Source organism: Panicum virgatum, chromosome 3N, assembly GCF_016808335.1.
Source record: "Panicum virgatum strain AP13 chromosome 3N, P.virgatum_v5, whole genome shotgun sequence".
NCBI lineage: Eukaryota > Viridiplantae > Streptophyta > Magnoliopsida > Poales > Poaceae > Panicum > Panicum virgatum.
Genome location: NC_053147.1, coordinates 54722942 through 54737835, shown reverse-complemented (window position 1 = coordinate 54737835; position 14894 = coordinate 54722942). Strand labels below are relative to the sequence as shown.

The 14894-nt window shown below is 48.1% G+C and overlaps 1 protein-coding gene across 1 annotated transcript; it reads left to right on the top strand.

Moving 5' to 3' along the window:
• Nucleotides 1–8598: 8598 nt before the first annotated feature.
• LOC120666212 (lysine histidine transporter-like 8) lies at nucleotides 8599–11921 on the top strand. Its single transcript, XM_039945997.1, has 5 exons — nucleotides 8599–9097; nucleotides 9870–10003; nucleotides 10579–11006; nucleotides 11102–11233; nucleotides 11334–11921. Exons 1-5 carry the CDS (start codon nucleotides 8754–8756, stop codon nucleotides 11820–11822), a joined length of 1527 nt encoding a protein of 508 aa, XP_039801931.1. The 5' UTR covers nucleotides 8599–8753; the 3' UTR covers nucleotides 11823–11921.
• The last annotated feature ends 2973 nt before the right edge of the window (nucleotides 11922–14894 follow it).

The window sequence follows — 14894 nt, the reverse complement described above, 5'->3', positions numbered from 1 at the left end:
CGACTGTCCAGCCGGCACAAATGGGATGGAGGGGCCTGCTTTTGCACTCACCATTATTCTGAAGTAACAGTAACATGGAAGCAGGAACAGTGCCACAAGGGCATCCGAACCCATACGTTATGAACCGCAAGACACAATGGTCCCTGCAAATGCAGGCGTCGTAGCAGGGGTTCGCACACACCTGGAAAACCACAGTGCGGCATGCCAGTGCCGCCGCAGGTGGGCAAAGCTTGCCGCTGGTGCCCTTGCAGAACACATCAGCAAAGCTTTTGCACGGGCTGCTGCAAGCGATGGTACATGCATCGTCATCAGTGGCCATCACATGCGGTTCCTGCATGGATGATAACAGGATAAGAAGGGTGCAGGCAGCTACCGTGGCCATCCTGAGCCCGGCTGCAGCACCTGAAGCCATTGATGTGGCTGGCTAGTAGTTTGAGGGCTCGTTAGATCAAGTGCAGTTAGCTGATGCTCACAAGCTCCTGGGCAGGGGGAAGCAATTTATAGGCAGAAAAATGTTTTTTGGGTAGTACTAGCCTAGTAGGCATCACGGAGGTACTCATATGTAAAGCATTGACTTAATTTGTTAACCAGATGCTTTTCCTCCTTTTTTTTTGCCAACAGATCGAGTCCGATCCTTTCCTTTAAGGCCATGTGACAAGTTGTGTCACAATGATTGTATTTATTATTTCATACTAGCTCCCGTGACTCACGCAAATTCATTTTGTAATCAGCTAGTGAAAGGTATCCTAGCTTTCAAATGTTATTGAGAAATCAAATGAATTTTGTGGTTGAAGTTCAATTCAAAATAATGCAATGCATTTCTCGTTCATACCCGGCCTGTTCTCAAATAATATACGCATGTTGTTAGAATGTGCTTAATCATTCAAACTTTTAAAACTTCGACCAATACTAAGTAACAACACTATCATTACTGCGATCTTGACTCTTGAGGCGCCCATTACAAAGCGGTAGTGCATCCTGGAGATCAATCTACTACGAAGGTGCCTACAGGCAGGGTTAGCAGCATGCATTATATTTGAGGCTGACTGGTGGGCTGCTAACCGTTGACCGGGCAATGATGATGTCATCAGGATGCACTGCTGACACTATCAGAGGGCTGTTCCCAGGCTGATGTAAGCATTATTATACTTGGGCCCTATTTAGTTCCAGCGTAAAATTTTTTTGCATTGGAATCTTACTAATTTGAAGTACTAAATGAAGTCTATTTACAAAATCCTTTGCACAGATGGGTTGTAAATCGCGAGACGAATCTAATGATGCTAATTAATCCATGATTAATCAATAATTAACAGATGGTTACTGTAGCATCACTGTTGCAAATCATAGATTAAGTAGGCTCATTAGATTTGTCTCGCGATTTACAGTCCATCTATGCAAAAAAGTTTTGTAAATAGACTTCATTTAGTACTCCATGCATGTGTCGAAACATTCGATGTGATGGATTTTTTGCGTTTACGGGGTTTATGGGGTGGAAACTAAACAGGGCCTTGGTACGCCCAACCACTTGTCAATAATTGCTTGTATTTCTTTTCTGAAATTATTTGTTATTTTTAAAAACAGTTTTCAGCTTAGAAAATTCATAATAAATTAATAGGAGCTCGAAAAATTGTGAAACCAGTTCCATAATTCTTCTAAAATTATGGTCGACCCATTAGTATAGAAATTGGTATTGTTTGGATCTTTCTTGTATACTTTTTGGTATTATTTGCATTTTGATCCTAATATTTAATTAAATTTACTTAAGCATAGGACCTACCAAGGAGGAGTTGACCGACCCGGAGGACTTCTAAGAAACGTGTGAGGACTTTGAGGCTCAGCCAGGTTCATGCCCATTCATGATTTGAATGTGTAGCAGACATGCATGCTACATTGCTATCGTTTTACCTCATGTTACAATGAGCTAAATGTGCATAGCACTACTACAGAAATAGCCTTTGGTCCAACACATTAGTCCTGGTTACTATTGGGCCCAGGATCAATGAAAGCTTTAGTCCCGGGTCCAACAACTAAGGAGCAGTAGGGAGCTTTAATCCCGGTTGGAGCCACCAACCGGGACTAAAAGTCATCCTTTAGTCTCGGTTGATGGCTTTAACTGGGACTAAAGGTCTTGTACACTTAATCCCGGTTGGAGCCACCAACCGGGACTAAAGATCGTTTTGGTCCGGATTGGAGCCATCAACCAGGACTAAAAGTCCCGGTTGGTGGCTCCAACCGGGACTAAAGGGTCCTTTACCGGTTATTTTAAAAGAAATGCATCTCATCTAAAGTCACATGTGTTGTGTAGGTGGGGTGGTAGGGAAGTTTTACGCGAGGCAAAATGTCACGAGTTCGAATCTTGCTGGGTGCAGAGTAATTTTTTTTGTGCATTATATATACCTAAAGATTAGGGTCTTTTGTCCCGGACTGGTACTCCCGGTTCCAAAATTGGGACTAAAGGCCCTTACGAACCATGACAAAAGGCCTTCTGTGTACTAGTGTAGGCTACTTGTAATCCTGATCCTTGTAATCCAATGTTACACTTGATGAATATATGAGATGCAATGCTTTGCTTGCATGTGTATATATGTGGAATGGATGGATAGCACTCTTGACGTGTGTGGAGATGCGACTTGAGGAGTTGGTGAATAGGGATATTAGCGGGGGCGAGCATAACTTAACCAATTCTCGGATCAGGGTGCTTGGGGTGTGTATTTGGGCACACCCTCGCATCCCAGTGTCCGCGACCATCTCGCTGTCTGAGTCCCGGTTCCAAAATTGGGACTAAAGGCCCTTACGAACCATGACAAAAGGCCTTCTGTGTACTAGTGTAGGCTACTTGTAATCCTGATCCTTGTAATCCAATGTTACACTTGATGAATATATGAGATGCAATGCTTTGCTTGCATGTGTATATATGTGGAATGGATGGATAGCACTCTTGACGTGTGTGGAGATGCGACTTGAGGAGTTGGTGAATAGGGATATTAGCGGGGGCGAGCATAACTTAACCAATTCTCGGATCAGGGTGCTTGGGGTGTGTATTTGGGCACACCCTCGCATCCCAGTGTCCGCGACCATCTCGCTGTCTGAGTCCCGGTTCCAAAATTGGGACTAAAGGCCCTTACGAACCATGACAAAAGGCCTTCTGTGTACTAGTGTAGGCTACTTGTAATCCTGATCCTTGTAATCCAATGTTACACTTGATGAATATATGAGATGCAATGCTTTGCTTGCATGTGTATATATGTGGAATGGATGGATAGCACTCTTGACGTGTGTGGAGATGCGACTTGAGGAGTTGGTGAATAGGGCTATTAGCGGGGGCGAGCATAACTTAACCAATTCTCGGATCAGGGTGCTTGGGGTGTGTATTTGGGCACACCCTCGCATCCCAGTGTCCGCGACCATCTCGCTGTCTGAGTCCGGCACTGGGGCACCGGTGTTTACGGACAAGAAGCAAATACGAATGTGGCGGTGGATGCCAGCAACACACGAAGTCAGAGTTATCGCCGGAAGCCATTGCCTGACTGGTATATTCACATGGTATATATATGGAGTATATTGCTCCAAGAAGAAAAGTAGTATATCGAGGACAATCTGTATTTTACCCTGTCATCAGTGAATCCAGAGTTTACCCTGCTTACATTTCTTCGTATATTGATGAAGAGGGTAGATCTGCAAAATCACTAGATAAAACAATGAAGCCACGCATCGACTCTGTGTCCTACACACACACTGCTTGTCTTGACTCTTGAAGTCTGCCAATTGCCCACCGACGGGCCAGCATCAGGAAGCATCGTGCCGCAGTTCCGAAGGCATTATTTACTGAGGGGTCGTTTGGGATGGCTCTCCCAAACAGCTTCACAGGTGAATCAAAAGAAAGTGAATCTTGGTTTACAAAATAGCCTCATGCTATGCTACCTCAATTTGTGCGAAACAGGTGAAGCCGAAGCCGGTAAAAGCTCTTCCAGGCGGTCCTGTAAGGCTAAATATGACCTGTATAAAGATGTCAACCAGATCCATTGAGAATATCAATATGCTTCATTTACGGAATCCTGTGTATGTTGTGCATCCAGAATTGCGACTATTATTATCATGCTTGTAACGGATCAAAGAGCAAATATGGGGTATGAATAAGCCCACACGATTATCATGTTGAGGCACGAATTTTTACTTGTTACTACCTATATGATCTATTCATTCTATGAGACCCTTATTTTGTCTCAAGCCCTGATAACTCCCTGCGCGCTAAATAGCCCTTATTTTACACGTGTTGCTAAATAGCCTTTATGGCTCACTCCCTGCGCGCACGAACCGGATCAAAGACAAAAAGAAGGAGAAGGGACGGCGCGAAATCGGCAATAATCGAAAGCCGGACTCACCAGGCTGATGTACCCCTCCTCGGGGCGCATCTTGATCTTCCAGAGATCCTCGGGGTTGGAGGGGAAGTGCGACACCGCACACTTCACCCTCAGGGCAGCGGCATCGAGCGAAAGCAACACACTCGACATCCTCGAGCCCTCGGCCGTGGCCTCCTCGGGAGTCAGCTCGAAGATCGCCAACCTCCTCTCCATGAGGGGAATCACCCTCTGCCGGTAAAATTCGCGATTACGGCGGGCGCCGTCAGCCCCTTCCTCGCATGCACTGCAGCGCATCGGTGAGCACCTTGAGCCTAGGCTGGCGCTCGTGGGGCACCCCCCACTTCCACGCGTCCGGTTTCTCCCGAAGCACCTTGTCGGTGAACGCCGGGAGCCGCTCGTCGTCGTTGCGCAGGTAAAACCAGCCTCGGGTCCACCGGCGTTGTTCGTGGTCATCTTGCAGGGGATGTACAGATTCCCCCTATTCTCGCGCACCTGGAGCGTGAGGCCACCCGCGCGCGCGTATCTCCTCACCTATCCCTGGATGCACTCGGTGTAGAGTTCGCCGCGGAACAGATGCACCCATAGGTCCCAGTGCGCCTCCACCCCCAAAAAGCCCTCGCAAAGGTAAGTCGAACCAATCCCCCCCTCTCTTTTATTTATTGCACCGGGCGGATTCACCGCTGCGGCCCCAAATCTACCGCATTCAATGCGGAAGGTTTCGCAGCCGCCGACAGCAGGGCCCCACGCCCAGGAAACCTCCCACATGCACGCAAAATAACTCGCGCGGTGCGGGCGGTGGCACTGTAGCGCCGTCCCATCGGCCAGCCACCGCCCACGCCTCTCCGCCTACCTGAGACGGCCGCCTGAAAAGGCGCGCCCGCACCGCATGCTCCGGGCCACGTCGACCACAATCAGCGGGAGACTTGCGCACGACCCGCGACTCCGCGCCGATTCGTAAACTATGACGGAATATTCCCTCCGGGGTTCCTTACTGTCGAAGGAACTTTATTCCGAGGCCTTACTGATCAAGGGTTCGAAGCCTGGCCCACCGAGGGTTCGACAGGCGCCCCAGATCGCTAGAGTCAGGGACTGCATGGACGAGCCGTACAAGCTACCCTCAAACGCGGAATTCGAGATATCCTACGCAGTGTTCAAGGCCAGCCGAGGGTGCCTAGCTGGGGGATCCCATCGAGGGAGAGCGTCGAGCCCTCGGACCCCATCGAATGGGTCCGAGCCCCCCCTAGCGAACCTTTGCAAGTGCTTTACGAGATGTGTCCACGGACCACGAGCCGACCCTTATCGAACGGAGCACGGACGTCCGCTTGAACCACCCGCTAATAGCTCACCGAAGCAACCATGACTCGCGGCCCGGGCATGGATAGCATGGCGTGCTTCACCCCTCCTCCCTGCGGAAGGGCGACGAGGGTCGTAACAAAAAGACGAGGGTTCCCTAAACGCCTTCACGCATGCCAGGGCTCGGGGGCTCCTCGCATGCCGCGGCTCAGGCCGCACCCTCGAATAAATCGGCTGCCGCTGATCGTGAAGTTCCACGTGTCGATCAAATTCCCCTGGCATGATCATCAAAAGGGCAACGAGTCGCCACATCAGCACTAAAAAACACTGAGGCCGGCTGTAAGAGAAGCTGAATAGTCGCCCTGCCCGATCAACCATGCAATACGCCGTTCATAACCCTTGGAGAGTGCTAGCACTCCTCCAAGGCCTCAGGGGCTACACCCGCGGGTGCGCTGACGTGCCCACACAGAGGAAACTTCACACATTCGAGGATCAAAATTCACAGCCTAGTGCCCGACCTTTCCTCTCGTTCCGGCTAGTGTTGGGTTCGGAGTTGGACCCGTCTCCACCCATAGCATCCAGCTCCAAATAAGGCTGCAAGCATCCGACCCTTCTCCTCACCCCTTTGCTGGACGTACGGCCCCGCGACCGGAACCAGTATAAATTCGTGCGTTCCTGTGTTGCCTCTTGCATCAAATATCTAGGGTTGGGACACGCAGCATCTTTACTAGTTAGTGCCAGGCCCCCGGGTCTGGACACCGACAAGATGTATCACTAAAATTTTGTTTAGTTAATCTACCAATTTATCCGATCTCTTTTAACTCGAACAAGGCTGCCATTGCTTGAATTTCTTGTTTGTGTTAATTAAGTTCACAAGTTATTGACTTCTTTTAATCATGCATAAGACTGCCTCAGTTAGGTCCGACCTTCTATGTGTTTTTATTAGATTTCACAATTCATCCTCTGTCAGCATTCACAAAAGTCTAAATCAATTTGTTCGATCAACAAAGATATCAAAACAATATGGGCTTGTAGGATTAACTAGAAAAATATGTAAACTTAGAGGACTATAAGATTTATTCCTACGTCTAAAATGTCTGTTTGATTCAGTCGCTAGATTGTATAGGCAGTCCTAAGCAGGTAGAAAGCTGGTAAAGACTATTTCATCAGCATCCACAAAAAGTAGAAACAACTAAAATACTTAGTTCGATCGAAAACAATGCACATTTCACTTTGGAATTCAAGCTTCGTTTAATTATTCTACCAAAATCTTAGAGAAAATCATGGTCGAAGTCAAGGCTCATAGAGAAAGGACTTAACAAAGTGCAAGCTTGCGTCGGTTCTCCTGCATCACGGAAACCCTCACCGGCAAGGCAGACTCAGCCAATTCATGGCGCGGTTCTACTGACTTCCCATTTTCAAGTTAAAAAGTGCAGAAGAAAAAAAATAAAGTTCTTGCTCTCAAATGGCCTATTCCCTTCGGTATCTTGATGTTTCCACTAGCTAGCAATAATTGAACCAAACGACGAGTAAAGTTGAATGCAGCAGAAATGGCTTGACACGAATATATATGCTGCATCACCACCTACGAGACAAATAGGCAATAATAACGAATGTACCATGCCATGGTTCGAGATTGACTATAAATCCCATCCATTCTGTTTACCTTCAGCACTTCGCTTCTTCCACACTACAAAGCACAATGCAGGAGAAAGAGAGGATAATTAGAGTGTGCTTAGATCACTTTGCATTTTACATTTTTGCGTTTTTGGAAGGAAATCTTCAATATTTGAAGTATTAAATGTAGACTAAGCATAAAACTAATTGCAAATCTCGTCTGTAAACTACGAGACGAATCTAATGAGACTAATGAATTCATCATTAGAGCATATTTACTGTAGCATTACTGTAGCAATTTAGTGTCTACTCACGTCATAATTAGGCTCATTAGATTCGTCTCGCGATTTTACAGTCCATTTGTGTAATGCGATTTATTTTTTGACTATATTTAGTACACCATGCAAGCGATTTACAAAAAATTTACGTTTTGAGATCTAAACAAGACTTTAATGTGTAATGGGGGGGGAGCCTTCTTAGTTAGGAACAGAAGTCACCAGGAAAAAGCTTACTATTAAGAGCTTGAAGTTATGTGGTCAGACTAGGTTAAGGGGTGTGTTGGGACTGTACGCAAGATCAAAAACTATGTTGTGTTTGACAACATTTCCAGCACTAAGAGTTCCCTTGATATTGAATCAACACTTTTTACATGCATTTTTTGTGCTTGTATCACCAGAATTTCGTCCCGGGAACCCACTATGAGAAACTGTAATAAAATATGAAACTTTCAATCACAATGATGAATGTTTTTTTTTTTTGCATTCTACTGATCTTGAATGGTTAAATATGAAATCGAGGCTTGTCACAAAAAAAGTAATTCAAGCTTCAACAGTAACGCACGAGCGAGTTTGATGTAGAGACACCGAGGAAGGCGTGCAAGGCTGCAGGCTGCGTGCTCGCAGAGCATGCGGCCATCGGCCGCTGCTCCTCCTCCGGCTCCGGCACGCAAACCCTCGTCCGCACGGCAGAGAGTTCGCACAATCCCTGCCGAGTTGACCGCACGGTGGAAACCCGCGAGCAGAGCACAGTGGGTCCATGGAAGCCGCCGCGCGCGCAGCAGCCCCCGGCACGCCTCGCCACTGCCCCCCCTGGCCCGCGGCCTGCCACCCCACGTTGATGAGCAAGCCGAGCCGAGCGCGTCGCCGCCCGGGTCGGCCCCGCCCGCCGCGGCGCCGTGCTCCAAGGACGGACGCACGACGGCACGGGCAGACACGCCAGGACACTGGACACGGCACGCCCCTGCTACAGTCTCCTCTCGTACACGCGCGCGGCCACCCTCTCCTCCCGCCCCCCCCCCCCCCCCCCCCCCCCCGCAGTCATGTCCTCTCGCACACTCCCCGTGCACCATTTTTCCCGACACGGAAGTCCCTGTCCTGTCCCCGAGCCACCTTTCCTTTTTCCCGTTTTCCCACCCGCCCCGAGCTCCAAGAACGCTACTCGCGCGCTCCAACCAAGAAGGCGAGCACTGCGCGCGCGACGGCAATGGCGGCGGCGGCGGCGGGGGACGGGGCGGCGAGCGAGCCGGAGCTGGTGTCGATCCCGGCGACGCCGCGCGGGCTGTCGACGCCCGAGGGCGCGGCGACGCCGACGGGGGCGGGAGGGAGCCGGGGCAAGGGCGCCGGGACGCCTGGGCGGCGGGTGGTGGAGGGCCTGCGCGGGTACCTGGAGGACGTGGGCCACCTCACGCGCCTCGACCCGCGCGACGCCTGGCTGCCCGTCACCGAGAGCCGCGGCGGCAACGCACGCTACGCCGCCTTCCACTCCCTCAACGCCGGCCTCGGCTTCCAGGCGCTCCTCCTCCCGCTCGCCTTCCCGGGGCTCGGATGGTATGCGCGACTCTCCTCCTTTGTGCTACTGACCATGCTCTCTCTGCTGCTCTTGTTAATGGCGCCTGGATTCGATGAGGGTGAGGCAGGGTAGGTGCCATTGGCCTAATTCGCCATCGCCCATTTCCAAACCTGTTGCACGGATGAGAGGTTTTCATGATTTTAGATGCTAGGAACCTAAGGTGTTTAGGAGCATTATTTTTTCAGTCTTCATTCTTGCTCTGCCCTTGCCCTCTGCAAATCACTGTGATTGCTGACCCGGAGTGTGGTGGCCGGGTTCTCATTCAAGTTTGGGTGCGAAACCTACTGCTAAAACCCCTCGTGGGGTCAGGGCAATTTTTTTTATTAGTTAAGTATGTTAATGCCGGCAAGCCTCTGCAATCTTCAAGTCTGTTGTCTGGAAATTTTTGACACATTTAGTTATGGTTCAGGCTGCTAAATTGGAGCGATTCTTTCTCTATTTGGCAAAAGTTAAGATTTGAAGTTGTTGAAATCAAAGATTTAAGACCACTATTCCTGAAAGAATTCAGAGGTGCAACTTGGAAATGAATTAAATGTGCAGAACTTGTAACAGATTGATAAAATTATAAAAACTTTCGCTGATTGGAAAAATTGTTCTGCTCACTTTTTCACCGTGGGTTATGTCATCCACCATTTGTACTGGTTTTCAGACTTTCAGATGGTTTCTCTCGAGTAATTCAATCCGACTTAAGTGTAGCTGAATTTAGAACAGTTTCTGACAAAATACTGTTCATGTCTTTTTGCCCTGCAGGAGCTGGGGGATAATATCTTTGACTATTGCTTATTTCTGGCAACTGTACACACTCTGGATCCTAGTGAAGCTTCATGAGGCTGTCCCAGGCAGGAGGTACAACAGATATGTGGAGCTTGCACAGGCTGCTTTCGGTGAGACATTCTCTCAACTATTTTTGCCAGTTCATGACAATAACTTCTGATCCCAAGATTCATGAATGTCATTGACATGTCTGGATTTCGTTCAAAAAATTGACATGTCTGGAATATATAAATTCGTATGCACTGTATGTCCACTACTGTCCAAGTATTATCTCTGTCCTATAGGCTTGGATAGAATCTCTTGACAGTGTCTTGCTGCTTCATAATAGGAGGTGGAGTAGAACTGATGTGGTAGTGCCAGGCTAATCTAGGAACACTCTTTTGTTTTCTTCACACTGGGATCATGATCTTCAGCTGCTCCATCTGTCACATAACATTTCGCTTTCATGCCATTACAGTACTGAAGAAATGTGGTACCTTCTGCTGCCAGTGGAGAACTCCACGATCCTTCTTATCAACCGATCTCATTATCTAGTCTCTGTTTACACCAAACTAAGAACATGCAATGTGGCTAGATTCTCTGCTGTTCTGTTCCATTGATAGCTACTAAGCTGACCTCACAAGATAGAAATTATTTGTATTGCAGTATTGCGCCAATTACTGACTAATATACATAATTCGTCCAGGAGAAAAACTGGGAATGTGGCTGGCTCTTTTCCCAACTATTTATCTATCGGCAGGCACTGCAACTGCACTGATCCTCGTTGGAGGGGAGACCATGAAGCTCTTCTACCAAATAGTGTGTGGCCCAATCTGCTCGCCGAGTCCCATTACGACCGTCGAGTGGTACTTGGTGTTCACATCCTTGGCCGTCGTTCTTTCTCAGCTTCCAAATCTCAATTCGATTGCTGGGCTTTCTCTCATCGGTGGTGCAACGGCAATAATGTACTGTACTATGTCCTGGGTTCTCTCGGTCAGCCAACCACGACCACCGACAGTCTCCTATGAACCTGTGAGATCAACTTCTTTTGGTACATCCTTGTTCTCAACCTTGAACGCCCTTGGAATAGTCGCCTTTGCATTCAGAGGGCACAATCTTGCCCTGGAAATACAGGTCAGTATTCATTCCTGAACAGAAAATTTGTCCAGACACTTCTTTACTCATCACTAGTATATATTTAGTGTGAATTGTTCGTTTGAATCTTGCAGGCAACAATGCCGTCGACCTTCAAACATCCAGCTCATGTGCCAATGTGGCAGGGGGCCAAAGTCGCGTACCTCCTGATTGCAATGTGCCTCTTCCCTGTCTCCGTCGGAGGCTACTGGGCCTACGGGAACATGGCAAGTGCATCATGATGCTTAATCAGAGCCATGACTTCACTGCACTGCACCTAAATCCCTGGACCCTTGTGCTCATCCCTAGGCACGCCCCTGTATGCAGATGCCACCAGGAGGGATGCTGGCCGCCCTGTACGCCTTCCACAGCCACGACACCCCGCGGGGCCTCATCGCCACGACGTGCCTCCTCGTCGTGCTCAACTGCCTCAGCAGCTTCCAGATCTACTCCATGCCGGTCTTTGACAGTTTCGAGGCCTACTACACGGGCCGCACCAACCGGCCGTGCTCGACCTGGGTGCGGTCGGTGTTCAGGGTCTTGTATGGATTCCTCTCGCTGTTCATCAGCGTGGCGCTGCCGTTCCTCTCCAGCCTCGCCGGCCTGCTCGGCGGGCTGACGCTGCCGGTGACCTTCGCCTACCCGTGCTTCATGTGGATCCGTGTGAAGAAGCCGGAGAAGTTCAGCTTCAGCTGGTACCTGAACTGGGGCCTCGGGCTGCTTGGCACCGCGTTCAGCCTTGCGTTCTCCCTGGGGGGCGTCTGGAGCATCGTCAGCAACGGGATGAAGCTCAAGTTCTTCAAGCCGCCCAATTAGATATACAGATTACATGGTGCATCCGAAGGTGGTTACTATTAGATGGAAATTAATTAGTTTGTGGAACTGAATTAGTCTTATACATATATGGTTCTGCTGCGTAAGCGTAACTATATGCCTTGAGAAGAACTAAGAGAATGGCATTGTTAGTGATCGGGTGCTCTAGCCTAAGAGGGGGAGGGGGTGAATTAGGCACTAATAAAAATTTAGACCTATGGCTCCAACTAGTTTGCACAAAACTTAAACTAAAACATGCTATCTAGATGTGCAACTAGATTGTTCTAGTGTGAAACCCCTATCCCAAAAGAGTTTAGCAACATATAGCCTTTCATATCAAGAAACTATTCTATGAAAGTAAAGGCATACAAATTGCTAGTATGAAATGCGGAAGCTTAAAGAGCGGGATAGGAGATAGCAAACTCTTGACGCGGGTGTTTATCCCGTGGTTCGGTTAGCCACAAAAGCACACCTACATCCACATTGTTGTAGCACTCACTAAGAGTATTGCTACTCGGCCACCAAGTCTCTTCCGTGAACACAATCACGGTCACCTTGGCCCCGGGTTCTACTAAGGAGCTTCTCCACAAAGGATGGGGGTCTCCACGTCCCCCGCACAAAGATGTCGTCGCCGCTCCACACCAAGTCGGAGGGTCGATGACGTTGCCGGCGAGCTTCACGCTCCAAGGTGCCGGCGCACCAAGCTCTTGTTTTGGTTCGCTAATGAACCACAGCACAAAAGGCTCAAGGCCTTGCAATCTCACTCACTAAGAGTTAATCCTTTACACAACATTTTCAAAGTGGGCTAAGGGCTAAGGATATGAACACTAAGCTCTTGGAAGGCTTGGAGTGGTTCTTGGGTGTGTATGTGACTTTCTTGGACTCCAGCAAGCTTCAAATGGCCGGGGTGAGGCGTATATATAGGCCAGCAAGTCTTGTAGCCGTTGCTCCAACGGTTAGCAAAAAATCTGTGTATCATCGGATGAACCAATGCCTCTGCCTGGGGTAGCGTCGGTTCATCCAGTCACTTTTAGACCCGAAGTAGCCGTTGAACTCCTAACAGCTGACACAGTGACCACCGGTTGAACCGATGCCTCTGGCTGGGGTAGCGTCGGTTCTTCCGGTCACTCACAGCACTCAACTCTTCTACTGACGTCATTACACCGTGAGTATGCACCGATGCCTCACCGGTTCAACCGGTGCTGAAGAATCTTCTCCTGGGCGCTTGACATTGTCTCTGGAACATAGTATGCCCAATGCACCGATACTTTTCGTGGATCCGTCGGTTCAACCGGTGCTTCACAGACTTGCATCAAAAGCCAGGCCATCGGATCATCCGGCAACCATCAGATGCACCGATGCCTATAGCATCGGTTATTCCGGTGCTACTGAAGTATCTCTGTCTTGATTTTTTTGACTTGGATTTCTTCACGGTCTCTTCAATTCTTGTCATTTGGACCTAAGAGCTTTTACGGCGCTGCCCTGAGACCCGCGAGGGGCGGCTCCCCCTCGACCCCCGTCCGCTAACCCCCGTGAGAGGCGGCCCTTCGGGCCTTGCTACGCCTATCTTCTCTTTTTCTTTGTCATCACTTGAACCTAAAAGCCTGAGAATGGTCATCTTAACAATCATATTAGTCCAAGTGTTGTGTTGTCATTCGATCACCAAAATCACTCGAAATGGCATAAATGGTGCCATGTTCGTTTCAATCTCCCCTTTTTGGTGATTGATGACAACACAATCAAAGCAAGCATAATATTTGCAAAAATTGACAATTTTAACCACTTGAATCAATTGGAACCGTTTACGCTTACTTGGATGTTTACCAGCATCCAATGATGACTTGACCTCCCCCTAAAACCATGATTCCTCCTTTGATTCTCCCCCTTTTTCGCTACTTCCCCTCATGACTTGATTCACTTAGGTATTTCTCCCCCTTTGGGATATGCTTCTTCTCCTTAAGAAAATACCTTGCTTTGATCCACATTTCCCCCCTTTGGAATCAAATCACATAAAAGGTCTTGCTCCTAAAAAGTTCTTGCAAAAATAATATAGCTCAAGAGAAAATTAGTAGCCTAGGGAGTTAGTTCGATATGAGCGATTTTTCAAAATTATTTGGGCAGTTGACCTATTTATTGTACTATTTCTGTGCAAAATTGGTATAGTATATATTACTATATAGCCCATGATGTAACTTGTTTTTTTCGGAACAAGATTCTCAAAATTAATTTTGTATCCAAGAGATTGAAATATATTTGTTCTAATTGTTTTTTATGTTGTTTTTTAGTTTGGTGTTTATAGAGAAACACGTGCACACCCAAACAATGTTCTCAAAAAGGCTATGCTCTGACTTTTTATCTAGCTACAAATTAAGCCTATCTGTTTCTTTTATCTGCCCCAATGTTTAGCATGTACACGGTGAGCAGCAAATGCTTATCTTCTTATTATTTTGGGTGTCCTTTCTTTGTAAGGATGAACAAGCAGTCAGTTGCGCCAGCTTTTGAATGCTGGATAAAGGGCCAATAAAGATCGCCTTGTCATTGGGGTATATCTTTAACAGACTAAACCAGTTGAGGCTGGTACTGTATATTCATTCTCTAAAAGAAATATTTTATCTTTGTCATCGAGATTTTCTCCTATATACCATTTTCGTCCACACTCATCCAAAATCTATATCTCTATTCAATACCAACTACCAGCCATGGAACTCACGTGTCAGAATTTCTTTTCTTTTTTAACCCCGCGGCCTTCCTCCCTCCTCCCTGCGCGGCGCCTCCTCCCTCCTCCGCGAAATACGCCGGCTCCCTCACTCGGTGGCATCAAGCTCGGCGGCATTGAGCTCGGTGGCCTCAAGCTCCGTCTTGCTGAGCTATCTGCACATGAGATGTACTATCTTGCAGACTGGGCCGATTCAGTGTGGGGACAGGGAGGGTTGGAGGCCCCCTACCATATGCATCCCATGGAGCCCTCCAAAGCTCCCAATATTTTTTAGCTATAGATGAAGTGGAGGAAGATGTAAACGAGGAAGAAAAAGAAAAAGAGATGAGGGAGGAAGAAAGAGAAATAAGCTCCATCAA

Bases quoted from the DNA above. Each gene is read 5' to 3' on its own strand.
- LOC120666212 (XM_039945997.1), top strand. From the start codon at position 8,754: ATGGCGGCGGCGGCGGCGGGGGACGGGGCGGCGAGCGAGCCGGAGCTG. The intron at 10,004-10,578 runs GTGAGACATTCT...TAATTCGTCCAG, and splicing joins GCTTGCACAGGCTGCTTTCG to GAGAAAAACTGGGAATGTGG. The intron at 11,007-11,101 runs GTCAGTATTCAT...TGAATCTTGCAG, and splicing joins ATCTTGCCCTGGAAATACAG to GCAACAATGCCGTCGACCTT.